A 24,605-nucleotide genomic window follows, 5' to 3' on the forward strand; every position below is an offset into this window, starting at 1 on the left:
TCCTTAAGCTTTAGAAATATAACTATAGGAGATAAAATAGCAACTAATATAGAATATACATATTGCTGTGTTTTTTTTTTGGATGTTAGCATGAGGCAGCTTGCCTGAACACCAAACACTATGACATGTTTCAACAAGTGGAAATAGTGCTTTTAACTAATTATTTAAATATTCATTTCATAATACCTTCAAGGTTTTTTTTTAGAAAAAAAATACTTCATAGAAATCAAAGAGCCCTGTCTGAGTAGGAAAAAGTGATGTTTTTCATTTTAAATAAAAATAATGTTAAATTTAGGAAAAGTTTACATGTTTATTTATAGGTGCTGTCTATTTTTAAATCTGGACTATGCTACTTGTTTCAACTAGAAAACCTTATTCTAAAATGGTGGCAGTGGGAAAATCCTCAGACTTTTTCCCCTTAGATTCAATCATTCATATGATTTAAAACACCTTCTTTTGTTAATTATATGATCAAACTATGATAGTTATGCTAAAGCAGATTACTAATTTATGGGGGATGAGGACACATTATGTAATACCTTAATCAATAAAGAAATTTAAAAAATAAAACAAGTTAAAAACTGAATCTAACTTGTCATCCAGTCAGAAAACTCCATGATCTAGGCAAGACCTGGATATTCACAGAGTAAATGAAAGTATATTTGAGTGCAGAACTGAAAAAAAAATTTATTTATACTTTTAAGACAAACTTATTTAACAAAAATAATTGAGTAATTCTGGAGCCCTTTCTTTTCTATCATTAAGTGTCCTTTGATAATGAATACAAAAGGGAAGGAGAGTTAGCTATGTTATAAATCTCTGGCATATTAATTGCCAAAAAAGTTTGTGTTTTTTCAAAGTCATATGCCATTTTTCTTGAAGTCATTACGAAGCATTGTTTATTTTTTAAAAAATTTAAATATATTTCCATTGATTTCAGAGAGGAATGGAGAGGGAGAGAGAGAAACATCAATGATGAGAAAGAATCATTGATCACCTGCCTCCTGCACACCCCCTACTGGGGATCAAGCCCACAGCCATGCATGTGCCCTTGAGGAGAATCGAACCCAGGACCCTTCAGTCAGCAGGTCGAGGCTCTGTCCACTGAGCCAAACCAGCTAGGGCATGAAGCATTGTTTAAATCAAGATGGAATGAAATACTACTGACCAGCTGTCACATTGGAGACAAGTTCTCCCTATATAGAATTTTTAAGAAAAAACATAGTTTGTCTCGTTGGGAGGTTGCCTAAACAAGCAAGGACTTTGGCCCTTGCTCCCCAGGGGTATCCTTTTTCTCATGTTTTAGACACTGAACTGAAAGGGGAAAGGGCGGGGGTGGGTGTACAGTCCTCCCTGCCCCATCCCCAGCCTCAAACATCTTTCTACAGCTAGAGCTTTAGGTCTTTCTACTAGACAGACCTTAAGGATTATCATTCTCTTCCTTTTACCAAAGTTACCTTGAGGTGGTGATACTGGGTGTTATTCCCATCCCAAAAACATAAAATAACAGATCCAAATGTATTTACTTCTGTTTTGTCTGAAAACCTCAAAATGTTCCAAATCTCATTCTCTGGAGGTCAGACTTTATGTATCTCTTTCTGAGTGAGGGCACAACTGTTTTCTCCCAGGGAATTCCCGAGTCAAGTTTCTGCATTCTTCCACCACCACATAGCACCCAAGATTCAGCAAAGCTTTAGGCCTGTAGGGCTCCCCCATCAACCCTGGAAAATGAATTTTCTTTCCCAGATAGTCTGTTATTTTCATTCCTTATAGGGCAATGTTGATCCCTTTCCCAAGTTTTTGTACTCAGGATCTAGTAGTTTAGGTTCTACAAAGCTTTTTATTCCCCAGTGCCTTACCAATCACAGATTTTTTTTTTCCTTTTTGGCCCTCCCTTCAGGACTTTTACGTCTTACCCTTCTTCTGACTAGCGGTCTTATTTTATCAAGGGTTGGACAGTTTGCATCTTGTTTTCCCTAGGATAGCAGTCAGGAATACAGAAGTGACAGCTGTTCATGAAGGGTAAGGTCAGGAATCTAGGTCACATACCAGAAATATCAATAGACTCTCAAAAACCACTATCTAATGCTACGTAGGGCTTTGTGAGATCCCTCCAATACATGCCTCCTTCTCTTGTGATATATACACTGGTCACTTCTAGATTCAGTAACCTGTTTCATCTGAAAATCTTTCTGGAACTAAGGGGAATCAGAATTTCCCCCCAAGTATTTTTAAGATCGTAACAAACAAAAGGGCCCTCATATCCTTGGATAGTTATGTGGGTGTTGATAACATAAGCGAAAAGGAGATATAGTCTCCTCTAGGTAGAGAGATAAAGTCAGGCATAGGAACCACATAACACACTTAAGCAAAAATAGTGGACTCTGAAGTTGAAAATCACGCTAGAAGTCTTTATACCAGATGATGTAGACACAACCTCCAAAAGTAGATGTTGACCTGTTTCTGAGAAGACACCTAATTACCCTCCTTCTAAAAGGCACTTTCCCAAGATGCTTTGGCTTCATCTGATCTCGGGCATTTTGTCCTCCCCCAAATCACAGCATTATATACATCATTGAAGAAGGAAATGATGAAAATCCCTAGATTTGGGAATCATTAAAGTAATAATCTCCTCAGAGCAGACAGGAATTTTCCCCCCATCCATGGACTAGCAGCCTGAGGCCTTCAGGGATTGACCCCTTTCCTTTATAAAGACTACATTCTGTATCTCTTCACTCGTTTTTTTTCTTTCATAATTGAGATCTTATCAGTTGTTTTGAGGATAAGTACACAGACATTTCAGTTTGTACACAATTCTTAACTTTCGTACCCAAAATCTAAAAAGTTATGTAGTTGTGATTCTTTTCTAAACAGTTATTTCAGCGACTTTCCAGCTTAAAATGTGCAGTTAGCTAATTTTCCTTAATAGAGTATCAAGTACCATTATCTTTAAATGTTGATATGCTGTTACATCAAAGTCCCACTAGTTCACAATTTAATATATATATGCTCTAGATAATCAAATCTTCAATCTTTCACAGCACATTAACAAAGTTACTAGGAAAACTGGAACTACTACACCAAAATTGTTACAGATGCACAAAATCCTGAAAGGGAGAGGCCAAGATCAAGGAATGTATTTCTTTAGGAAACAGTTCTACCAAAAACATGAGAATAGAAGTAATTTAATATGTTCAAGACATATTAAATGCATGACTAACTCCATATTGCCATTTAGGATGCTTTTATATCATAGGATATAAAAACTACCCCATCTATGGAATGTTAAGCTTACACCCAAGATAATCAAAGCTTCTCCCATATTCAATATCCCACTATTTTCTGGTTGTCCCCCCCCCCCAAAAAAATCCAGCAAAAGAAGCTAAATTTAGACTTAAAAAATAAGATGAGGTGGAATTTCCTCCTTCTTAAAAATGTTTCTAGAGCTACTACAAACATTGCATTTCCAAATAGTTGATAAAAATATTCCTCTGGATTATACAAGGGAGGCAGGGACCACTGATGAGATATGGTACATGATATTAATCAGACTTGGCTTCTTTCTCTTCTGCTACATCCAAGGCTGGACTCCCCTCATTTTTAGTTTCTCCATTTTCTGCAGATCTTTAGGTTCCTGGTTAGCCACTTTGGCCTGTTTTCCCTTTGCTCTCCCCCTTTTGTTTGTACTTTTTTTTGTTTGTTTCCACTTTTGCAGGAGCAGATTTAGCTGACAAGCTTGCCCATCTCCTCTTGGGATCCTTCACTGTCCCCTTGGTGGAACTGACCTTTCTCTTGGCATTATGGCTTCGGGGGCAGGCGAGTGCCGACAACCTTCTGGAACCTGGGCTGCCTGGCTGCTGCCCCTTCTTCCACTGCCCAACCCTCCACGGGGGTGGTTTCACTCAAGTTTTGGGGCCTTGTTCCTTACTGCCTAGCTCTTGATTTCATAGAGATGATCAAGTAGAAGGTTTTCTCCTAAATTTGAGACGTTTTACTGCAGGACTACTCTGAGTGCCCTGCGAACCAGCTGCCAGTCTGAGACCTGTTTGTTACTGGTCCACAATAGGAAGAAATGTTGTCCTGAATGGAAATCAACTGTGTCACTGAGCACAATGTTTAGCTCAGCTGACTTTTGTTTTTCTTTTCATGGAAAGACTGTCGAAGAAGGAAATGAATTGATTTACATTCTGGTGTGGGTTCCGTATCTTGTTGTGGTCAGTACTTTGAAGAGAAGTCCGTAACAGACCATTTTAGGCATGCTTATCTTCAGAAATGAAGTGTGTCATACTCTCAAAAGAAGTGTGTCATGCTCTTTCTTCAGTGGTTTTTATTAGCTAATGTGCTTAAACAGAAACAGTTCTAAAGTCCAGTAAATCTCATTATTTCTGACACGCCTTCTGCCTTAACAGAAATCCACTGACCATCCCCTATGTGTTTCTCCATTCCTGACAAAGTACTTTAAAGTAACTCCATCTTCCCTCACCAGAATTCCATCTCTCTAATAACAGTGTGGTTCTTACTTGATAACCCATGTTGTATCAAGCATCTTATCAGAAGATATATGTATGTCTTAATTAGCTTTCATTTAGACAAGAAGAGTTGGCAAACTCCACGCCCTGTTACTTGACCTTTTCCCATAAGAATTCTGAGAAATCGCAATATGTGGTTTGGCTTTCTTAAACCTTCCTTCTTCCTTATCCAACCTCTCACCCAGATGCTTACCAGATATTTAGCTGTGAGTAGTTATTATTTCTAAGCATCACTTTGAGATATTGTAGAATAGGTTTTTCTAGATTGCAATCTAGATTGTAGAATAGATTGCAATAGGAGTTTGTTCCCTTTGTGACCAGCTACTTTTCACTGACTAGCAGATTCTGTCATAAGGAAGCTGAATTTTCCTTAACTCTAAAATTACCCACTTAGGTAAAGGTAAAAGTAGCAACAACAGGAGTTGTTGGACATCTTTCTCTGTCCAGAATCTGTAGGGCAACCATGTAGTCTTCTATACCTAAACTCCTGCCTGACAGTGACAATTTAGTCCACGATCCTACAGCACCTGTTCTCAGCTTGAACTCGCTTCCTACTTCCCAGGGATCCAGCTGCAGAGTCATTTACTATACCAGCTAGCAGCAATTATTTTATTCTATTTTGGGAAAGCTAGTATATTTTTGGCAGCTTTGTTTGATAATAACAATTCATTGAATACTATTTCTTTTTTTAAACTTCACCCGAGGATATTTTTCCATTGATTTTTAGAGAGAGGAAAAGACAGAGAGAAACATTGATGTGAGAGAAACACATCGATTGGTTGCATCCTGCACGTACCCTGACCAGGGCCCTGGCGGGGAGGAGTCTGCAACTGCGGTACATGCCCTTGACTGTAATCGAACCCAGGACCCTTCGGTCAACAGGCCTACCCTCTATCCACTGAGCCAAACTGACTAGGACTTGAATACTTCTTATATGCTAGGTTCTGTTCTAAACACTTTATTTTCATTTAATTATCATAAGGTAATTATCTCTGTTTTACAGATGATGAGACCTTTTATAGTCTTAGAGAGATAAACGTCTAAAAGCACACAATTAGTGACAGAAGTGGGTCTATCTAACTCCAAGTCTCTGTTTCTTCTGTGTCCTGTCCTGTTTTTCCAAGAATGCTTCATACTTTCCATCTGTTTTATTTTATTTTATTACAATACTATAGGCCCGATGCACGAAACTCGTGCAAGAGCTTAGTCCCAGCTGCCTTGGCCAGCCCTCGCAGCCCCAGTTTCATCTGGAATGTCGTCCAGACGGTCGTTCTGCTGTTCAATCTAATTAGCATATTAGCTCTTTATTTTATAGGATGTTTTATTTATATCAGAGAGAGGAAGGGAGAGAGAAAGAGAGATAGAAACATCAATAATGAGAGAGAATCATCGATCAGCTGCCTCCTGCACGGACCCCACTGGGGACCAAGCCTGCAACCTACGCATGTGCCCCGACTGGGAATCAAACCAAGAGCTCCTGGTTCATAGGTAGATGCTCAACTACTGAGCTGCTCCATTGGGCACCATCTGTTTTATTTTTCTGCCTGTCTTACAAGTCCTAGGTTAGGCCTCCCACAACAACCGACTTTTCCCCAAAAATTTCCAGTAAAGTCAGGAGCTACAGATAGTTACAGAAACTCTTTCAGTGATTACCTGAAAAGTACATGCCCTCCTGATGAAATTATTTATAACAGTTTTCAGATCTCAGTAAAGAAACATTTACTGTACTAGCCAGTGAAAATGATATGTAGTCGGAGAATGAAACTTAGTTGTAAATAAGTTGAGCTCACTTTGGGGGGAAAAGACTGGTAGAATGTGTAGTAGATGAAAATAATTTATTAAAAAATTTGTAACTGAAAATTGTACTTATGCCTTTGATCCTCACAAAAAATATCCATGTTTATTTTTAAGGGTAACCAATCACTGTAAGGCAGTTATTTACAATACACTTTCTTATATAAATTTACTTCACTGTTGTTTTTTTGTTGTTGTTCACACAGAATTATTCCCTAATGGATGTGCAGCCTTCAAGAAAATTACTCCCAATATAGATGAAGAAGGAGCAATGAAAGAAGATGCTGGAATGATGGATGTCCATTATACTGAAGTAAGATTCCAGGGCCTGCATTGCCAGTTATATAAATTTAACTTCTTAAATATATGTTTATTTAACAATTATTACAACTAACTTAATTTGGAAGATAACTAAGGGTTGATGAACTGTAAGCATTAAGACTGCCCAGAGCAATGATGTTCCTGTTAGGAATGTGGAGAACCCTGTCTCTGGAACTCTTCCTGTTGTCTGGTTTTAGAAATGCAACATTTATTATCCTCAAATCACCATCACATTAACCAGATCAGGGTCAGCATAGTTTGGAGAATCTTCCATTAAAATATTGTTAAGGTAATAGTTAAGCAGAGGATCCATACAAGTATTTTTGAAATAGAAAATTTCTACGGTAAACTTCATGTGGATAGCAAACGGATTCAGTTGTCACACAGTCAACAAATATTTACTGAGCACTGACTTATGAGTAAGGCTCTGGACTTGACGATATAGGAGCTATCAAATAATTAAATATGTCTGATCTCTGATCTCTAATGTCTACCTGAGAGATAAGACACCATCACGAAATGAAAATAAGACCATGCCATTTGAATAATATAAACAGTATGTTCCATGCAAAGTCAAAGGTGAAAGAGATGCCTTTGAGCTGAGGTAGAACAGAGGAGATATTAGATTATTAGAGAGGGGTTTGAAGAATGAGTTCATCCTGAAGGCGTACTAACAGGAGAATAGCAGGTACAAAAGTTAAGTGGTGGGAAAGTATAAGGCAGGTTTTAGGCAAAAGTAAGTGGATCCTTTGGACTAAACCAGGGGTTTGTATAGAGAAAAGTAATGGCTGAGGTCTTAATTTTAAGAAACTATGAATATTTGGGCTTTATTCATTAGACTGTTGAATTGCTATTAAAGGTTTTTGAGCCAAATCATGACAAGGTCAAAGCAAAGAAGAGGAAAGGTTAATTCAGTGGTAATATGTATTGGAAGTAGATAGATAGGGGCTAGAGGCAGAGGCTAGAAGGGGGCTACCCTCTAAGGGTCCAGATGTGATGCAGTTGAGTTGGGGCCTAAACCCAGATAGTGACTGATTCAGGCAACACTTTGACACAAAGAGGAAAACTTGCTGGCTGTGGGAGGGGAAGAGTCAGGGCAGCTCTGAGGTTTCACGTTTGGATATTAGAGAAAAATGATAGATGGATGATTTTACAGGGAAGATTATGAACTCAGTTTTTGGTGTGTGTTGAATTTGAAGTAAAGGGTTATAAAAATGGAAATAAACATTAGGCCATGAGAAATTCAGAACTGTACCTAAGCATAGAGATCAGGATTGGAAATCCACATCTGGAAGTCATATCTGTGTAAGAATCAAAGCAGAGTGAGGATGGGAGATAATATAGCAAATGAAGACCAGAGGACTAAGGACTGAACCATACAGAAGTTCACAATTGAAGAATGGGAACATGAAAAAAAGAGAGAAAAATCAAAAGCAGAGAGATTTAAGGGATTGTAGTCCCATGTGAATACATTTTTAAGTTGTATTAAGAAACACAAGAAGCAGTCAGATTAAAGTGATAGAGACACACTTCATAAATACTTTATGAGTTGTTTTTTTTATAATACAAACAAATCTCAATTAGCTCTAGTTTACTTAAGCTAAAATGATATGCCTGGAAGCTTTACCTACTGTTTCTGTATGTGTCTGTCTCCTGGTCAGTAAAATAAAGATAGTAATACTACCCTGGTTACTTCACAATAAATCTGAAGGCTCTTTATAAGCCATTAAGTGCTGCATAAATGTCAGGCTTTATCACTGACTTACTTGAGAGTGAGGTTTCTTTTTATGCCCAGAATCTAGAAGAGTATCTAGATTAAAACATGTTTGCTGAATTAATCATAACAGAATCAAGATACTTGAATTTTAATTCCAGTTCATTATCTGACTATGACCCTTTGGGTAAATTAATTCACTTTTTGAATCTTAGATGATTTTCCATAGAATTCCAGTTGTTATGGCTGGCAGCAGAAAGATTTCAGGGAGTTCAGGGGAGGTAAATGGATCGGCACAACTGAAGTTTTGCCCTTGCTTTCCAAAAAGCAGCTTTAGCTTATTCATAGAAATGTCCTTGAGCCTGACTCTCTTTTATACTCTCAAGGAAAGCAGTAATGTTTCTTATTAGACAATAACTATGCTCAGTGTTCTGTGTAAACACATTTGTTACAACTCGTTTGTGATTTGCAGTCATAATTTATACATATACTTTATTTGATATATGCAGATAAAATCATGTTCTATGAAGTGCTGTTTTATGTTTTAGTTTACTTAATAAGGCTTCTTCCTTATACCCTAGCCAATAGAAAAATAAATGACATTGATTTCTAAGTTTATTTAAATGAAAAATACAAATGGTTGTCCATTTAATGCAGGGGTTGGGAACTCGTTTTCTGCCAAGGGCCATTTGGATATTTATAACATTCTTGGGCCATATAAAATTACCAACTTAAAAATTAGCCTCCTATATTTGGTCAAACATCTAATTAACTCACGCCTAATACTTTGGCAGGGCCAGACTAAATGATATCATGGGCCTTATATGGCCCATGGGCTAGACGTTCCCAACCCCTGATTGAGTGCCTGTATTAAAATACATGAGTTAAACCAATAATAATAAAATTTAATTCAGACCTCCTGAGTTTGGAACAAGCAATTTACCCCTTTTCAAAGATAATCCTTCTCAGTATATTAACATTTGTAAGTATAGTTAACATCTTCATTATATGCATAAACAAAACAAATGAATGTAGTTTACTAATGTCAATGTTCATTTCATATTTTTAAGAACGGTTTTAATTTCAAATATTTCAAGTATTTGATTTCAAAACTATAGTTACACAAATATAATCCTTTGCATTTCTTTTAAATTAGTACAGTCTGTTTATTCTTTGTTAACTTGAAATGGTTCATAATTTATTTGCCCAGAACTCTAAAACTATTTTTAATTCCTGATTACATTTTTTCTCTTAATGCAGGAAGTTTTGCTGGAGTTGCTAGAACAATGTGTGGATGGCTTATGGAAAGCAGAACGTTATGAAGTAATTTCTGAGATTTCCAAGCTGATCATTCCAATTTATGAGAAACGCCGTGAGTTTGAGGTAATCACGTTTGCATCATTGCCCATTTTTGTTGAATTGTGAGAGTTCTTTATATTTTCTAGATATTAAATCTGTAATTTAATATTTTATTTTGGTCTTGGAAAAAGCAGTAATATAGTTATGTTACTATTACTATATGACCTCTGAAGAATAGAAGGTTAATTATATTATGACATTTCTTTCTTATCCTAGAATATAAATACTTAATGTATCACTTTGACACATTTGTCCACTTGGGAAGTTACAATCCTTAAAAATACTCTTCAGCCTTAGCTGGTTTGGCTCAGTGGATAGAGCGTCAGCCTGCAGACTGAAGGGTCCCAAGTTCGATTCCTGTCAAGGGCACATGCCTGGATTGAAGGCTCGATCCCCAGTAGAGGTCATGCAGAAGGCAGCCGATCAATGGTTCTCTCTCATCATCGATGTTTCTATCTCTTTCTCTCTCTCTCTCCCCCTCTCCCTTCATCTCTGAAGTCAATAAAAATATATATTTTTTTAAAATGCTGTTCAGCCCTAACTGGTTTGGCTCAGCGGATAGAGCATCAGCCTGCAGACTGAAGGGTCCCAGGTTCGATTCCGGTCAAGGGCATGTACCTTGGTTGTGGGCACATCCCCGGTTGGGAGTGTGCAAGAGGTAGCTGATCGATGTTTCTCTCTCTTCGATGTTTCTAACTCTCTATCCCTCTCCCTTCCTCTCTGTAAAAAATCAATAAAATATATTTTAAAATAAAATAAGAGACATTCCTCTGTTTTAAAAAGAAAATGCTGTTCAATCCTCAGAATCCTACCTTATATTTACATAAATGCTCCAATTGAAATTAAGGGTAAAACATCCAAAATATAAATTTAAATTATAACAGTGGTTCTGAAACCAGAGGTTCTTTCTAGCCACCTCCTTAATTTCCCTCAGGGCATAAAAAATCAATGTTGACTTCACTAAACCTTCACTTTAAAAAGCTATTGAATTTTCATGTTGCCCCAGAGGAGGCATAGACTTGATTCTATTCTTTGCAATTCCATGGGGGAGACTAAAGGTGCTGGCAGGTGACAATTGGAGAGGTAATACAACACTAGTAATAGTTCTATTATGAGTTTTTCCAATTTAGTTTGCCAGATAAAGTTATTGATAAAATGTAGTTCATAAAGAATAGTAGTATAATTGACAGCTGTTGCCACCAACATTAAACAGGATTTTTCTGTATTTTTGTCTCTGAGTCCACATCATAATTTCTGCCCCTTCCGTGCCAGCAAGGGTTCATTTAGGATTCAAGCCATTTCTTTTAAAAAAGCAAAGCTGTTTATCCTTAAATATAGCAAGCAGGTAGATAGTCTTTCTTTATTGAAGAAGTTTCCAAGACTGAGAATACAGGTACTTAATATTATAACCTGGATAGTGTTCTAATCTCCCCTCTAAACTGGCTCTGATCAAACTCACATCTTCTTCCCAGGTTCTGGGTCTTTCTCTCTTTGCCATACTTTTGGTGTATAGGAGGCATGCCTGAAAAATTATAGTGGAGGTCAAGTGATTGTGTTAATAAGCAAGAGTTAAATAAATCTAGGTCATCTAGATGGAAAAGAATAGCCTATGGGACAAGAATTGGCATTGCCCCTCCTATCAATACATTACATCCTAAGAACCTTTGTGAAAGGTTTCAAAATATCTACTTTCTTGCTCTTAGGTTAAAGATCAAGCCATTAGAAATCCATGGCTCACTTTGCTACTCAATCAACTAATAGTGAAGAAAGGAAAATATATCTTCCCTACACATTAAAGGAGACAATATTTTTTTTAATAGGGAATGAGTTCTGTTTTCTTGTAGGGATATAAGGGCCTGTGCAGATCCCCAAGCATTGTGCATGTGATAAAGCAATGGTTTTTAGGATGCTGGTATGTACCTTTATGGGATAGGCTGGAAAATGTCAAAGATAGCAACCATAAAGGTAAGGAAAATTTCCTTCAAATTGAGCTCAAATGCAGGAAATAATATGGAAAGAATTTTAGATAGAACGCCTTCTATGCTCTCCTTTTTTTTTATTGAGATGAAATTCACATAACATACAATTAACCATTTTAAAATGAACAATTCAGTGGCATTTAGTGCATTAATGATATTGTACACCCACCACCTCTTTTAGTTTTGAAATGTTCTCATCACCCTGGAAAAACACCCCATACTCATTTTATAACAACCACTGTGCACTCATCCACCATCCTCTAATCTGCTTTCTGTTTCTATGGATTTACCTATTCTGGATATGCCATATAAGAAGGATTAATACAAGATGTGACCTTTTGTGTCTGGCTTTTTTCACACAGTATAATGTTTGTAGCATGTATCAGAACATTATTTTTTTATGTCTGAATGGTATTTCACAATTTGTTTATCCATTTATTCACTGACAGACATTTGGGTGGTTTCCACCTTTTGACAATTAGGAATGGTGCTTTTGTAAGCATTCGTTTGTAAATTTCTGTATGGACATATTTTCATTTATCTTGGGTATATACCCAAGAGTGGAATATCTGGGCCATATAATTCTATGCTTAACTTCTTCAGTAACCACCAAACTGTTTTCCCTTTTACTTCCCACCAGCAAAGTACACATGCCACATCCTGAACAACACTTGTTTTTGTTTTTTTATTAAAGTCATACTAGCCCAGCTGGGAGTGGCTCAGTGGTTGAGCATTGACCTATGAACCAGGAGGTCATGATTCTATTCTGGTCAAGGGCAAAACCTGGGTTGTGGGCTCGATTCCCAGTAGGGGGCATGCAGGAGACATCTGATGGATGATTCTCTCTCATCATTGATGTTTCTATCTCTCTCTCCCTCTCCCTTCCTTTCTGAAATCAATAAAAATGTATTTTAGAAAAAAGTCATCCTAGTGGTTGTGAAGTGGTATCAGAGTGTGGTTTTGATTTGTATTTCCTTAATGACCAATGATTTTGAACATCTTTCTGTGTACTAGTTGAGCATTTGTATATCTCCTTTGGAGAAATGTATACTCAAGTCCTTTGCCCATATTTTTTCTTTTATATATAACTAGAGGCCCATTGCACGAAATTTGTGCACGGAGATGGGGGGGTGTCTCTCAGCCCAGCCTGTACCCTCTCCAATCTGGGACCCCTCGAGGGATGTCCGACTGCCCGTTTAGGCCCGATCCCACCAGACATCCCTCTCACAATCCAGGACTTCTGGCTCCCAACTGCTCACCTGGCTGCCTTCCTGATTGCCCCTAACCACTTCAGCCTGCCAGCCTGATCACCCCCTAACCACTCTGCTGCCAGCCTGATTGATGCCTAACTGCTCCCCTACCAGCCTGTTTCCCTCCAACTTCCCTCCTCTGCTGGCCTGGTCACCCCTAACTGCCCTCCCATGCTGGCCATCTTGTGGTGGCCATCTTGTGTCCACATGGGGGCAGGATCTTTGACCACATGGGGGCCTCAATATTGTGTGTTGGAGTGATGGTCAATCTGCATATTACTCTTTTATTAGATAGGATAGAGGCCTGGTGCAGGGGTGGGGTCCAGCTGGTTTGCCCTGAAGGGTGTCCCGGATCAGGATGGGGGTTCCCTTGGGGCATGGGGCGGCCTGAGCGAGGGGCCTGTGGTGGTTTGCAGGCCAGCCACGCCCCCTGGCGACCCAAGAGGAGGCCCTGGTATCTGGAATTTATTTAACTTCTACAATTGAAACTTTGTAGCCTGGAGTGGAGCCAAGCCTCCTGCTTGCTCCATGGCCGGCAGCCCTTTCTATAATTGAAACTTTGTAGCCTTAAGCGGAGGCCTGGGCCTGGCCAGGGTGTGTGGAAAGCTTTGCTTTCTCCGTTGCCAGGGGCAACCCTGGCCTGCTCTCTCCAGCTCCGTGGCTGCCGCCATTTCTGTTAAGATTTGTTTACCTTCTATAATTGAAACTTTGTAGCTTGAGTAGATGCTTAGGCCTAGCAAGGGCAGGCGGAAGCTTGGCTTCCTCCGTTGCCTGGGAAACCATGCTCTCTGTGTCTGTAGCCATCTTGGTTGGGTTTATTTGCATACTCGCCCTGATTGGCTGGTGGGCGTGGCTTAGGCGTAGCAAAGGTGAGGTCAATTTGCATATTACCCTTTTATTAGGTAGGCTTTCTATTGAGGTATAATTGACATAACATTATATCAGTTTCAGGGGTACAACATAATGATTCAATATTTGTATTGCAAAATGATCACCACAATAAGTCCAGTTAACATCCATCACCATATATAGTTACACAATTTTTTTCTTGTGATCAAAGCTTTCAAGATCCACTCTTCTAGCTACTTTCAAATATGCAATACAGTATTATTAACTGTAGTCACCATTCTATAATTACATCTCCATGACTTACTAGTGTTATAACTAGAAATGTGTACCTTTTGACTTCCTTCACCCATTTTGCTCACTGCCTCAGGCAACCACCAATCTGTTTTTTATATCCATGAGCTCAGGGTTTTGTTTTGTTTTGTATATTTCACATATAAGAGCATACAGTATTTATCTTTCTCTGTCTGACTTATTTCACTTAGCATAATGCCCTCAAGGTCTATCCCTGTTGCAAATGGCAAAATTTCATTCTTTTTTATAGCTGAATAATGTTCCGTTGTGAATACACACACACACACACACACACACACACACACCCCTTTATCAATTCATCCATAGATGGGTATTTACATTGTTTTCATGCCTTGGCTATTATAAACAATGCTGCAATGAACATGGGGATGCATGTTCCTCTTCATTCTTCAGATAAATACCCAGAAATGGAATTGCTGTATCAGTTGATCGTTCTACTTTCAATTTTTTGAGGAACCTCAATACTGTTTTCCATAGTAATTGCACCAATTTATATTCCCATCAACAGTGCACAGGGAGTTCCCTTTCTCCAAATCCTCACCAGCATTTATTTCTGGCCTTTTTGATAATAGCCATTCTAACAGGTGTGAAGTGGTATCTCTTTGATTTGCTTTTCCCTAATAATTAGTGATGTTGAGCATCTTTTCATGTACCTGTTGATTTTCCCATTTTAAAATTGGGTTGTCTTTTTTTAAATTATGAGAGTTCTTAATATTTTCCTAATCCAAAACCTTCATCAGATTTTAATTTGCAAAAATTTTCTCCCACTCTATAGGTTGTCATTTCACATTCTTGATAATGTTCTTTGCACCATGTGCTCTCCTTTTCTGGGTGTGCAGAAGAACATATTCTTTGAAAACATCTGTGTACATGTATAAAAGCACACCTCACTGAGGCTTATACTATTACTTATTTTTGTATCTGTATTTCATTTTTATCTCCAAAAGTTTTTGCATGAATTGTTTATTCTATCTCTCCACCTAAGGATTCAAGCAAAACATTTTGCTTCTGTTTCAGTTTAAATAATTAAGAAATATCGAAAATAGTAGTCAGTAATAATATAGTATTTTTAAAGTGCATGTTACCATTGAGATGTTAATGGAATAAAGTATGATACTTAAAAATACAATATTGTTTGACTGTTTTCAGCTCTATCCTTAGACCTAAAGTTAAGATTTTGTCTAATTGTGATAGTAGGGATGGGGGTGTGAATGACCCCACCAAAATCATTTTGACAAGGAAATGTTGTTTTTTCCCCCTGGGCATTTTTCTTTTCTTTTCTTTTCTTTTCTTTATCCCTGGGCATTTATCTTAAATTCATTTTAATATTTAACCAATATGCAAAGCTGATTTGTATATTCTCATTTTTCAGAAACTTACTCAAGTTTATAGAACTCTTCATGGAGCTTACACAAAAATTCTGGAGGTTATGCACACAAAAAAAAGACTTTTAGGCACTTTCTTCAGAGTTGCTTTTTATGGCCAAGTAAGTAAACATTAGTTCATAAAGTTCTTTTTCTTTTTAAATATTCACCTTTACATTATTAGAATTCTGTCCAGATAGACTGCCGATCACAACCACAGGAAGCCTCTTTTGCAAGTACAAAGTTCACTGTGGCTCTCATATCTAAACCCATTAGGTCAGAGTCCAGCATATAGCATTTGATTTTTCCCCTCACTTTCATTTTCTGTGAAGCTTCCAAAAGTATATTTTTAATATCTAGTAGTTTGAGCTTCAAATGAAAAACAGGTAAGTATACTGGGAACGAGAAAAATCTAGTGTGAAAATCTGTAGGCCAATCATATTCATATGACTGTGAATTTGAAAATTCTCATTTATCTGATGTTAACAGGGGGAATATATGGACGTGGATTTCAGTACTTTTATTTCAAATGTATTTCAAATGCATTATTGGTAGCTATTTAGTAGGTTTTCTTTAAATGCTATTTGCTCATACTATTTATAAATGATTGTATGTTTAACTTTACAACAGTCTTTTTTTGAAGAAGAAGATGGAAAGGAGTACATCTACAAAGAGCCAAAGCTCACTGGTCTCTCAGAGATTTCCCTCAGACTTGTTAAACTTTATGGTGAAAAATTTGGTACAGAGAATGTGAAAATAATTCAGGATTCAGACAAGGTAACTATACCCTACATTGTGAAATCATTATTTGGTAGTTCCAAGCATGGTATATTGCTCTTGACTTTTTTTATTAGCTGGTGGAGTAGAAGCATGGAAATAGAGTCTTTTCCGATAGTGAAAGAAAGGACAGGGGCTTTGGAGTCAGAGAGAGCAGGATCCAAATCTCCATTCTCTGTCACTTGCTAGCTGTGTGACCATGGGGAAGTTACTTAACCTCTCTGTGCCTTATTTTTCTCAGTAAAATGGAGATAATAATAGTGCCTTTGCTCTGGCTTGTGTGGTTCAGTTGGTTGGAGTGTCATCCCATACACAGAAAGGTCACGGGTTCGATTCCCAGTCAGGGCACATACACAGGTTGTGGTTCAATCCCCAATAAGGGTGCATATGGGAGGCAACTGATCAATGTGTCTTTCTCCCTCCCTTCCCCCTCTCCCTCTCTCATATCAATAAAAAACATGTCCTCTGTTGAGGATTAAAGTAATAATAATAATTATTATTATTGCCTTCCTCGTGGAGTTTTATATGGATTAAATGAGTAAATATATGGAAAGTAGAGTTTCTGGTACATAAAAAACATTCATTAATAATAATAGAAGCCAGCATGCTTAATAAAGGTTAGCTATTATTTTGATTGCCATTGCTCATCATGATTCTCAATGTTATACTTAATGATTAAAATCATCTTGAGGCACACATTTTATTCTAAAGATATCCTTAGTTCAGTAGTTACATTTATAATGAAGTGGGTTTAGGAGAGATACCTTGGGTCTTACTCTAAAGGTTATCCATCTCATCAGGCCCTGCCAAGGCAGGATGAGAAAGGTTCCATCAAGAGAGGCCCTTTCCTGGGAAATGCATAGGTCCCTATAGACAGAATTTCAGGAAAGCATAGCACGAATTCCTGACCTTCCTTAGTTACTGTGGGAGTGCCCAGGAACAGAGCTGATTTTCTCTTATTTAAATTCTGTATTGTTTAAAATATTACATATGTCTCCCTTTTCCCCCATTGACCTCTCCCCGGCCACTCTCACCCCCCAGCCCATGCCCTCACCCCCTACTGTCTGTGTCCATTGGTTATGCTTATATGCATGCATATAAGTCCTTTGGTTGATCTCTTACCCTCCCCCTCCCCTGGCTTCCCTCTGAGGTTTGAAAGTCTGATCAATGCTTCTCTGTCTCTGGATCTGTTTTTGTTCATCAGTTTATGTTGTTCATTATATTCCACAAATGAGTGAGATCATGTGATATTTATCTTTCTCTGACTGGCTTATTTTATTTAGCATAATGCTCTCCAGGTCCATCCATGCTGTTTCGAATTGTAAGAGTTCTTTCTTTTTTACAGCAGCGTAGTATTCCAGTTTTTTAATCCACTCATCTGCTGATGGGCACTTAGGCTGTTTCCAAACCCTAGCTAGGGTGAATTGTGCTGCTGTGAACATAGGGGTACATATATTCTTTCTAATCGGTGTTTCTGATTTCTTATGATATATTCCTAGAAGTGGGATTACTGGGTCAAATGGGAGCTCCATTTTTTTAATTTATTTTTTTAGAAAACTCCATACTTTTTGCCACAGTGCCTATACCAGATAGCTGATCTTTAAGGTAGAAAGGACCTATACAGTCAGGATCTGTAGATCACAGCAGTATTTCCCCATGGAAAATGGTGCTTTGCAAAGCACTTAACAGCTAGTAGGCAGCATTGTCAGAGTGCAAAGCCCATGGCAATGGTGAAGACTTCACTGCCCACCGTGAAAATCATCTCTTCGCTTTGTAGACTTACCTACATCTCTTGGAGATGGTTTTATCTTGAACCTTAGACATATAAAAATAGATTTACTGGTAGGTCCAAGATTCATTAATATTTGGCAGGATCTCTGGCTTCTTTCCTTACTAGTTTTAACTATTTTGTGTTTTATTGGATTAAGAGAGCAGAAGATTTTTATCTCCTTACTAGAGGCCCGGTGCACGAAATTCGTGCACGGAGGGGGGTTGTCCCTCAGCCCAGCCTGTACCCTCGCCAATATGGGATCCCTCTCACAATCCAGGACTGCTGGCTCCCAACTGCTTGCCTGCCTGCCTTCCTGATTGCCCCTAACCGCTTCTGCCTGCCAGCCTGATCACCCCCTAACCACTTTGCTGCCAGCCTGTTTGCCCCCAACTTCCCTCCTCTGCCGGCCTGGTCACCCCTAACTGCCCTTTCCTGCAGGGTTGATCACCTCCAACTGCCCTCCCTTGCAGGCTTGGTCCCTCTCAACTGCCCTCGCTTGCAGGCCAGGTGCCTCCCAACTGCCCTCCCTCCCTTGCAGGCTGGGTGCCTCCCAACTGCCCTTTCCTGCTGGCCATCTTGTGGTGGCCATCTTGTGTCCACATGGGGGCAGGATCTTTGACCACATGGGGGCAGCTATATTGTGTGTTGCAGTGATGATCAATCTGTATATTACTCTTTTATTAGATAGGATAGAGGCCTGGTACAGGGGTGGGGGCCAGCTGGTTTGCCCTGAAGGGTGTCCCTGATCAGGGTGGGGTTCCCTTGGGGCGTGGGGCGGCCTGAGCGAGGGGCCTGTGGTGGTTTGCCCTCCACGCCCCCTGGCAATCCAAGTGGAGGCCCTGGTATCTGGAATTTATTTTCCTTCTACAATTGAAACTTTGTAGCCTGGAGCGGAGCCAAGCCTGGGGCTCCCTCCAAGGCCCGCCAGCCATTTGTGTTGGGGTTATAATTGAAACTTTGTTGCCTTAAGTGGGTGGGCCTGGCCAGGGTGTGCGGAAAGCTTTGCTTCCCCTGTTGCCGGCGGCAACCCTGGCCTGCTCTCTCAAGCTCCATTCTGCCGCCATTTGTTTGAATTTGTTTACCTTCTATAATTGAAACTTTGTAGCTTGAGTGGAGGCTTAGGCCTGGCCAGGGCAGGCGGAAAGCTTGGCTTCCTCTGTTACCTAGGAAACCTTGCTCTCTGTGGCTGTAGCCATCTTGGTTTTGGTTAATTTGCATGCTCTCTCTGATTGGATGGTGGGTGTGGCTTGTGGGAGTGTCAGAGGTATGGTCAATTTGCATATTTGTCTATTATTGGATTATTAGATAGGATAGCCAGATAGTCTTAGGCTTGCCACCACACTACTGATACTACTAATGGGGAATTAATGGAAAGCCAGGCTTGCTGAACAGCATACAGTTTTCTGTTTTATTCTGCCTCTGAAAACCTGGACAACATGTGCTAATGACAAACCACCATAGGTGCCTGGACTCCTGACATTATTTGTATGCACAATATTTTAGTCAATTCCCATAGGCACCAGATATAATAAGAAGTTGCTGCTTTTAACAGTCTATTTCTTTCTTAATGTGTGAGAGTAAAAATTAAAAAAAAACACTCTTTTACTTTGCAAAGAACAAAACCTGTACAGACAGTGTAAAGAGCAGTTCAGTAATATATCCCAATATTTTAAACTGTATGTTTCCTTGGACCTAACAGTTGCACATTTAAAATTTTATCTTGTAGATGTACATACATGAAGATATATGTTTAGAGGTATTTATTTTGGCAAAGTTTATATAGCAAAAACCTGAAAGCAGTCTAAATGTCCATATGGCTAAAGAAATGGTGGTATTACCCACAATGGATATAGTAACCTAGGTATTAAGAGTTTCATATCAATACTTAGAAATCTACCAAGATATATTGCTTAGGAGGGAAAAAGATGAGGTGCAGGATTGTATAGATAGTAAGATCACATTTGTGTAAAAACTTATTCACATATACTCACTTGTATAAATGGTATATGCTTAGGAAATTTCTGGAACAATACATATAAAATTGTTAACCATGGTTAGTCCTGAAGAAAGAAACTAGAGTCTTACATGGGAAGAAAGTCATTTTTTACTTTTCATATATTCCCTTGTGTGCTTTTGGAATTATTTATCACACATAATTCACTTTATAAAGTTAAACTCAGGCGTGGCCCTTTTTATTTTCCTTCCGTATTTTGTCTTAGCCAGATAATTAACTCAACTATCTCCTGATGGCTCTCTAGAGAGATCTAGCTTTTTAATGGGAGATAAAAGAAGGTTAAGGTTTCTGGAAATAAAAAAACCTAAGGCTTTTAGGTTTTTATGTAAGAGCAAGTAGAATAGATTTGGAGAAGGGAAAAGATGGTAAGAAACTTTCTATACGCTGTCTGTCCTGTATATGTGGAGGGAAAAAGAGTTACAGAGACTATTTCTTAGAAGGTTTCTGTTGTTTGTTTGTTTGATATTTTGCTTCTTACACTAAACACAAAAAGGTCTGACTATCATAAAATGTAAGGATATTGGCAACGACACAAGTCAATATTAGTTGGCTTAAACACAGAAAGAGGGTACTGGGCACTATCTGAAGCAGCGGTCGCCAACCGGTGGTCCACGGACCAACGGTGGTCTGTGAGACCTGAAAGGTTGACGACCACTGATCTGGAGTACATCTATAATAATAAAAGGGTAATATGCTAATTAGACTGGACGTCTTCCGGACGTCATTCTGGACATCCTTCCTGACAAAGCTGGGGCCCAGGCGAAGCCAGCCAGGATCCAGGGTGCCTGCAGGTGGCCAGGGGAAGCCAGCCAGAGGAAGGAAAGCCTACTCTTGCATGAATTTTTGTGCATCAGGCTTCTAGTAAAATATATTGTGTTAACCATTTTTAAGTGTACAGTTCAATGATATTATCTTAATTCACATTGTTGTGCAGCCATTACCACTCACCATCTTCAAAGCCATTTTCATCTTGTAAAATTGAAGCTTTCTACCCATTAAACAATAATTCATTCCCCTCCCCTCTGTCATAGCAACCATCATTCTACTTTCTGTCTCTGTGATTTTTGACTTCTCTAAATACCTCATATAAGTGGAATTGTCTTTTTGTGACTAGCTTATTTCACTTAGAATATCTTTGCCCTGACCGGTTTGGCTCAGTGGATAGAGCATCGGCCTGTGGACTGAAGGGTCCCAGGTTCGATTCCAGTCAAGGGCATGTATCTTGGTTGCGGGCAAATCCCCAGTGCGGGATGTGCAGGAGGCATCCGATCAATGATTCTCTCTCATTGATGTTCTGACTCTCTATCCCTCTCCCTTCCTCTCTGTAAAAATCAATAAAATATGTTTTAAAAAAAGAATATCTTCAAGGTTCATTTATGTTGTAGCATATTGTGGAATATTCTTCCTTTTTAAGGCTGAATAATTTTCTAGTGTGTGTGTGTGTGTGTGTGTGTGTGTGTGTGTGTGTGTATCACATTTTGTTTATCCATGTGTCGGTGGGCACTTGGGTTGCTTTCATGTTTTTGCTGTTGTGAATAATGCTGTTCCGGGAACATGTGCACAGCTGCTTGACATGGGGCTGAGGTGAAGTGTATGAGTAGCTGCCATTGTGCCAAGAGCTGAAACTGACCAAAATCAAAATCAACTGCAATTTTATGTTTAAGTCTTCCCCCAGAAGTTGCAAGTCATCAACAGACTCTAGAGTTCCAAAATAGTTTCATCAGACAGATTCTGCCAATGTAACTGTTGTCTAGGTAGAAAGGTAGATTTCTGCTGCTCTGTCATCTCAGAGTCCTCTCTCTAATACATGTTTATTGAGGCGGAATTCAAATATGCAATTAACCATTTTTATATATTTTTATGGATTCAGATTATAAAACAATGATCTCAGTTTTGTAAATATATGTGCATAGGAAAAATATTGGAAGGAAATGTATGAATATGTGAATAGTGGTCACTACTGAGAGGTAGGATTATAGTTTTATCTTCTTCCTACATTTCTGTAATCTCCAAATAGGTTTCTGTAACTTCTATATAATTGGAAGGAAATGATCCCTAAAAAAGAACAAAGACCTCCTCCAAGTGTCTGTTCAATTGTGAACACGGTCATAGTGGCAATGTACCTCAATTAATCTCAAAAGAGTTGGTAGCTTACCTGTACCCCCTTTTCCATTTTATTCAATAAAAACCAGAACTTTCTTATTTATAGGTAAATGCCAAAGAGCTTGATCCAAAATATGCTCATATCCAAGTCACTTACGTGAAGCCCTACTTTGATGACAAAGAACTCACAGAAAGAAAGACCGAGTTTGAAAGAAACCATAATATCAACAAATTTGTTTTTGAGGCTCCTTATACATTATCTGGCAAAAAGCAAGGCTGCATAGAAGAACAGTGTAAACGTCGTACAATCCTGACTAGTAAGTAGGACTTTGCATATGACTTGTTTGACTTGGTCCTTTGAAATAAACACAGGTAGCAGCTGGCCAGCCAGAAAATGTAACTGAAATTTTAATCATTCTTTGTTCTTGCACCAACATAGGTATGTGCTAAATCATAGTTTTCCTATATGCAAATCGTGATTGAAGTGTCTCATAAAGATAATTTCTTTCTCAATTCTGAAGTAATAAGGTGGTACCCTAAGGTATTGTCTAGAGAAGGCCTGGGGAAAATTAAGCACAGTGAATTTTTAAGAATCAATTTGACTGTTTGAACAAATGACTTTTTTGAGATAGTATATCTATCTTAATATTTTAATAGCTTCAAACTCGTTTCCATATGTGAAGAAGAGGATCCCTATAAACTATGAACAGCAGGTTAACTTAAAGCCAATTGATGTTGCTACTGATGAAATAAAAGATAAAACTGCAGAGCTGCAAAAACTTTGCTCTTCTGCTGATGTGGACATGATTCAGCTCCAACTGAAATTGCAGGGCTGTGTTTCAGTGCAGGTATGTTGGTTGTCAAACATGTATTAGATGTTTCTTGGTGTTTTCTTGCTTTCCTAAGTGATATAGTCTTATCGAGTGCAAATACCTGTGCATTAATTTTGATTAACTCAATACAGAAACTATGTTCAATTTGAATAAATGTTGTGTATGTCAGAGGACTTTAACATAAATCCCTCTGACTATAGCCAAACTCTTTATTTACATATCAGAAATCATTAACTAATTTATTAGCATGTCATCTTTGCAGATTATTTGCTTTAGTTAATCATTTTTCATGTAAGCTTACAGTAAGAATAGAAAATATGTTTCTCAGATGCAGATTTTTAATGTATTTGGGTATTGTTTTTTTTTAAGAGAAATGCAAAAATTTACATTCTGACAACTTTCATTTTTCTTTTTCTGTAATCTAGGTAAATGCTGGTCCATTAGCATATGCAAGAGCTTTCTTAAATGACAGTCAAGCTAGCAAGTATCCATCTAAGAAAGTCAGTGAGTTGAAAGACATGTTTAGGTAAGTGCTTTGTAGTTTTCACTGTTCTTGTATTCCATTTTCTTCTTAAAAGAAACCAAAATATTCACCAAATAATATCTGTCCAGAAAAGGACATTCTTTGTTCTCTTTTACAATATTTAAGTGACCTCCTAATGCTAATTAGAGAGTAAATGCAGGATCTCTTTCTTGCTGCAGGACATTAACAATGCCCTAGTGATGCAAGAGATTAAATAAACCAACTTACTTTATTGCTTTGGATGTTGTGACACAAACACAAGCCTAAATTCATTACGCAGTTTCCTCCTTTGCCCCACTGACCTCATGCCACAGCATTTTTGACCATTTAGGGTAGGAATAAAAGTGGAACTGGAAGGATTGGAGAGGCTTGCCTCCTGTCCTATGTCCTTAGTTCCACTTGAATTCTGCCAGTCTCGGACATGTAATAGCTTGTCTTGAATGAACATCACTGTAAGCTAAGGAATGTTTGAATCTATTTAATATATGAAAAGAGTTTAGATTCAGAATAAGAGAGACAGTTGAGTAAAATAGACGATAAAGTTACCCATTCATTTGCTCCCAACTTATTTCATTTACTTTTCCTGTGTGTTGCCAGCTATTCTGGGTTGCAGAATAACAGTAGTCATTCATTCACCAATATTTATTAAAGGGCTTGGCATGTACAAAAATATTCTACTAGTTGCTGTGACAGGAATAAAAAACAAATGGGCAATGAGGTACTTTGTCTCCTAAGACCTACACTCTAGTTATGGATATTAAACATAAATACACGAAATAATGGAAAAGTACTTTTATGGTAAGTCATCAACTTTGCCCCCACTCTTATGAATTCGGGGCAGATACTTCATACCTACAGCACCCAGCACTGTCCTGGGTACATAGTGAGCCCCAAATAAAGTATTTTTGAATGAATGACTCATTATCTACAAATGTAAACTAATGTTAGCACAAATTTAGTTGATATAATATCAAGTAAATGACTGAGCAAGTAGGCATCCTAACGGTTATATGTTTTGAACTAGGTTTTAAAGGACATAAGAAACTTGAGAGAAAAGATAGAAAACAAAAGAAAGGGTATTTCAGATAGGATGTGGCATTAGCAAAGGCACAA

General features: G+C 38.3%; 1 protein-coding gene across 2 annotated transcripts in view; it reads left to right on the forward strand.

Moving 5' to 3' along the window:
- The window catches only part of DOCK11 (dedicator of cytokinesis 11), a 206,553-nt gene that overhangs the window by 176,157 nt on the left and 5,791 nt on the right, over positions 1-24,605 (forward strand). For both annotated transcript variants that reach the window (XM_079765506.1, XM_079765507.1), the window contains 7 exons: positions 6,530-6,636; positions 9,619-9,741; positions 15,480-15,593; positions 16,102-16,248; positions 22,243-22,453; positions 22,794-22,984; positions 23,395-23,495. In XM_079765506.1, the coding sequence (XP_079621632.1) occupies positions 6,530-6,636; positions 9,619-9,741; positions 15,480-15,593; positions 16,102-16,248; positions 22,243-22,453; positions 22,794-22,984; positions 23,395-23,495 (994 nt within the window). The remainder of the gene's footprint in view (positions 1-6,529; positions 6,637-9,618; positions 9,742-15,479; positions 15,594-16,101; positions 16,249-22,242; positions 22,454-22,793; positions 22,985-23,394; positions 23,496-24,605) is intronic.

This window comes from Cnephaeus nilssonii (assembly GCF_951640355.1).
Source record: "Cnephaeus nilssonii genome assembly, chromosome: X".
NCBI lineage: Eukaryota > Metazoa > Chordata > Mammalia > Chiroptera > Vespertilionidae > Cnephaeus > Cnephaeus nilssonii.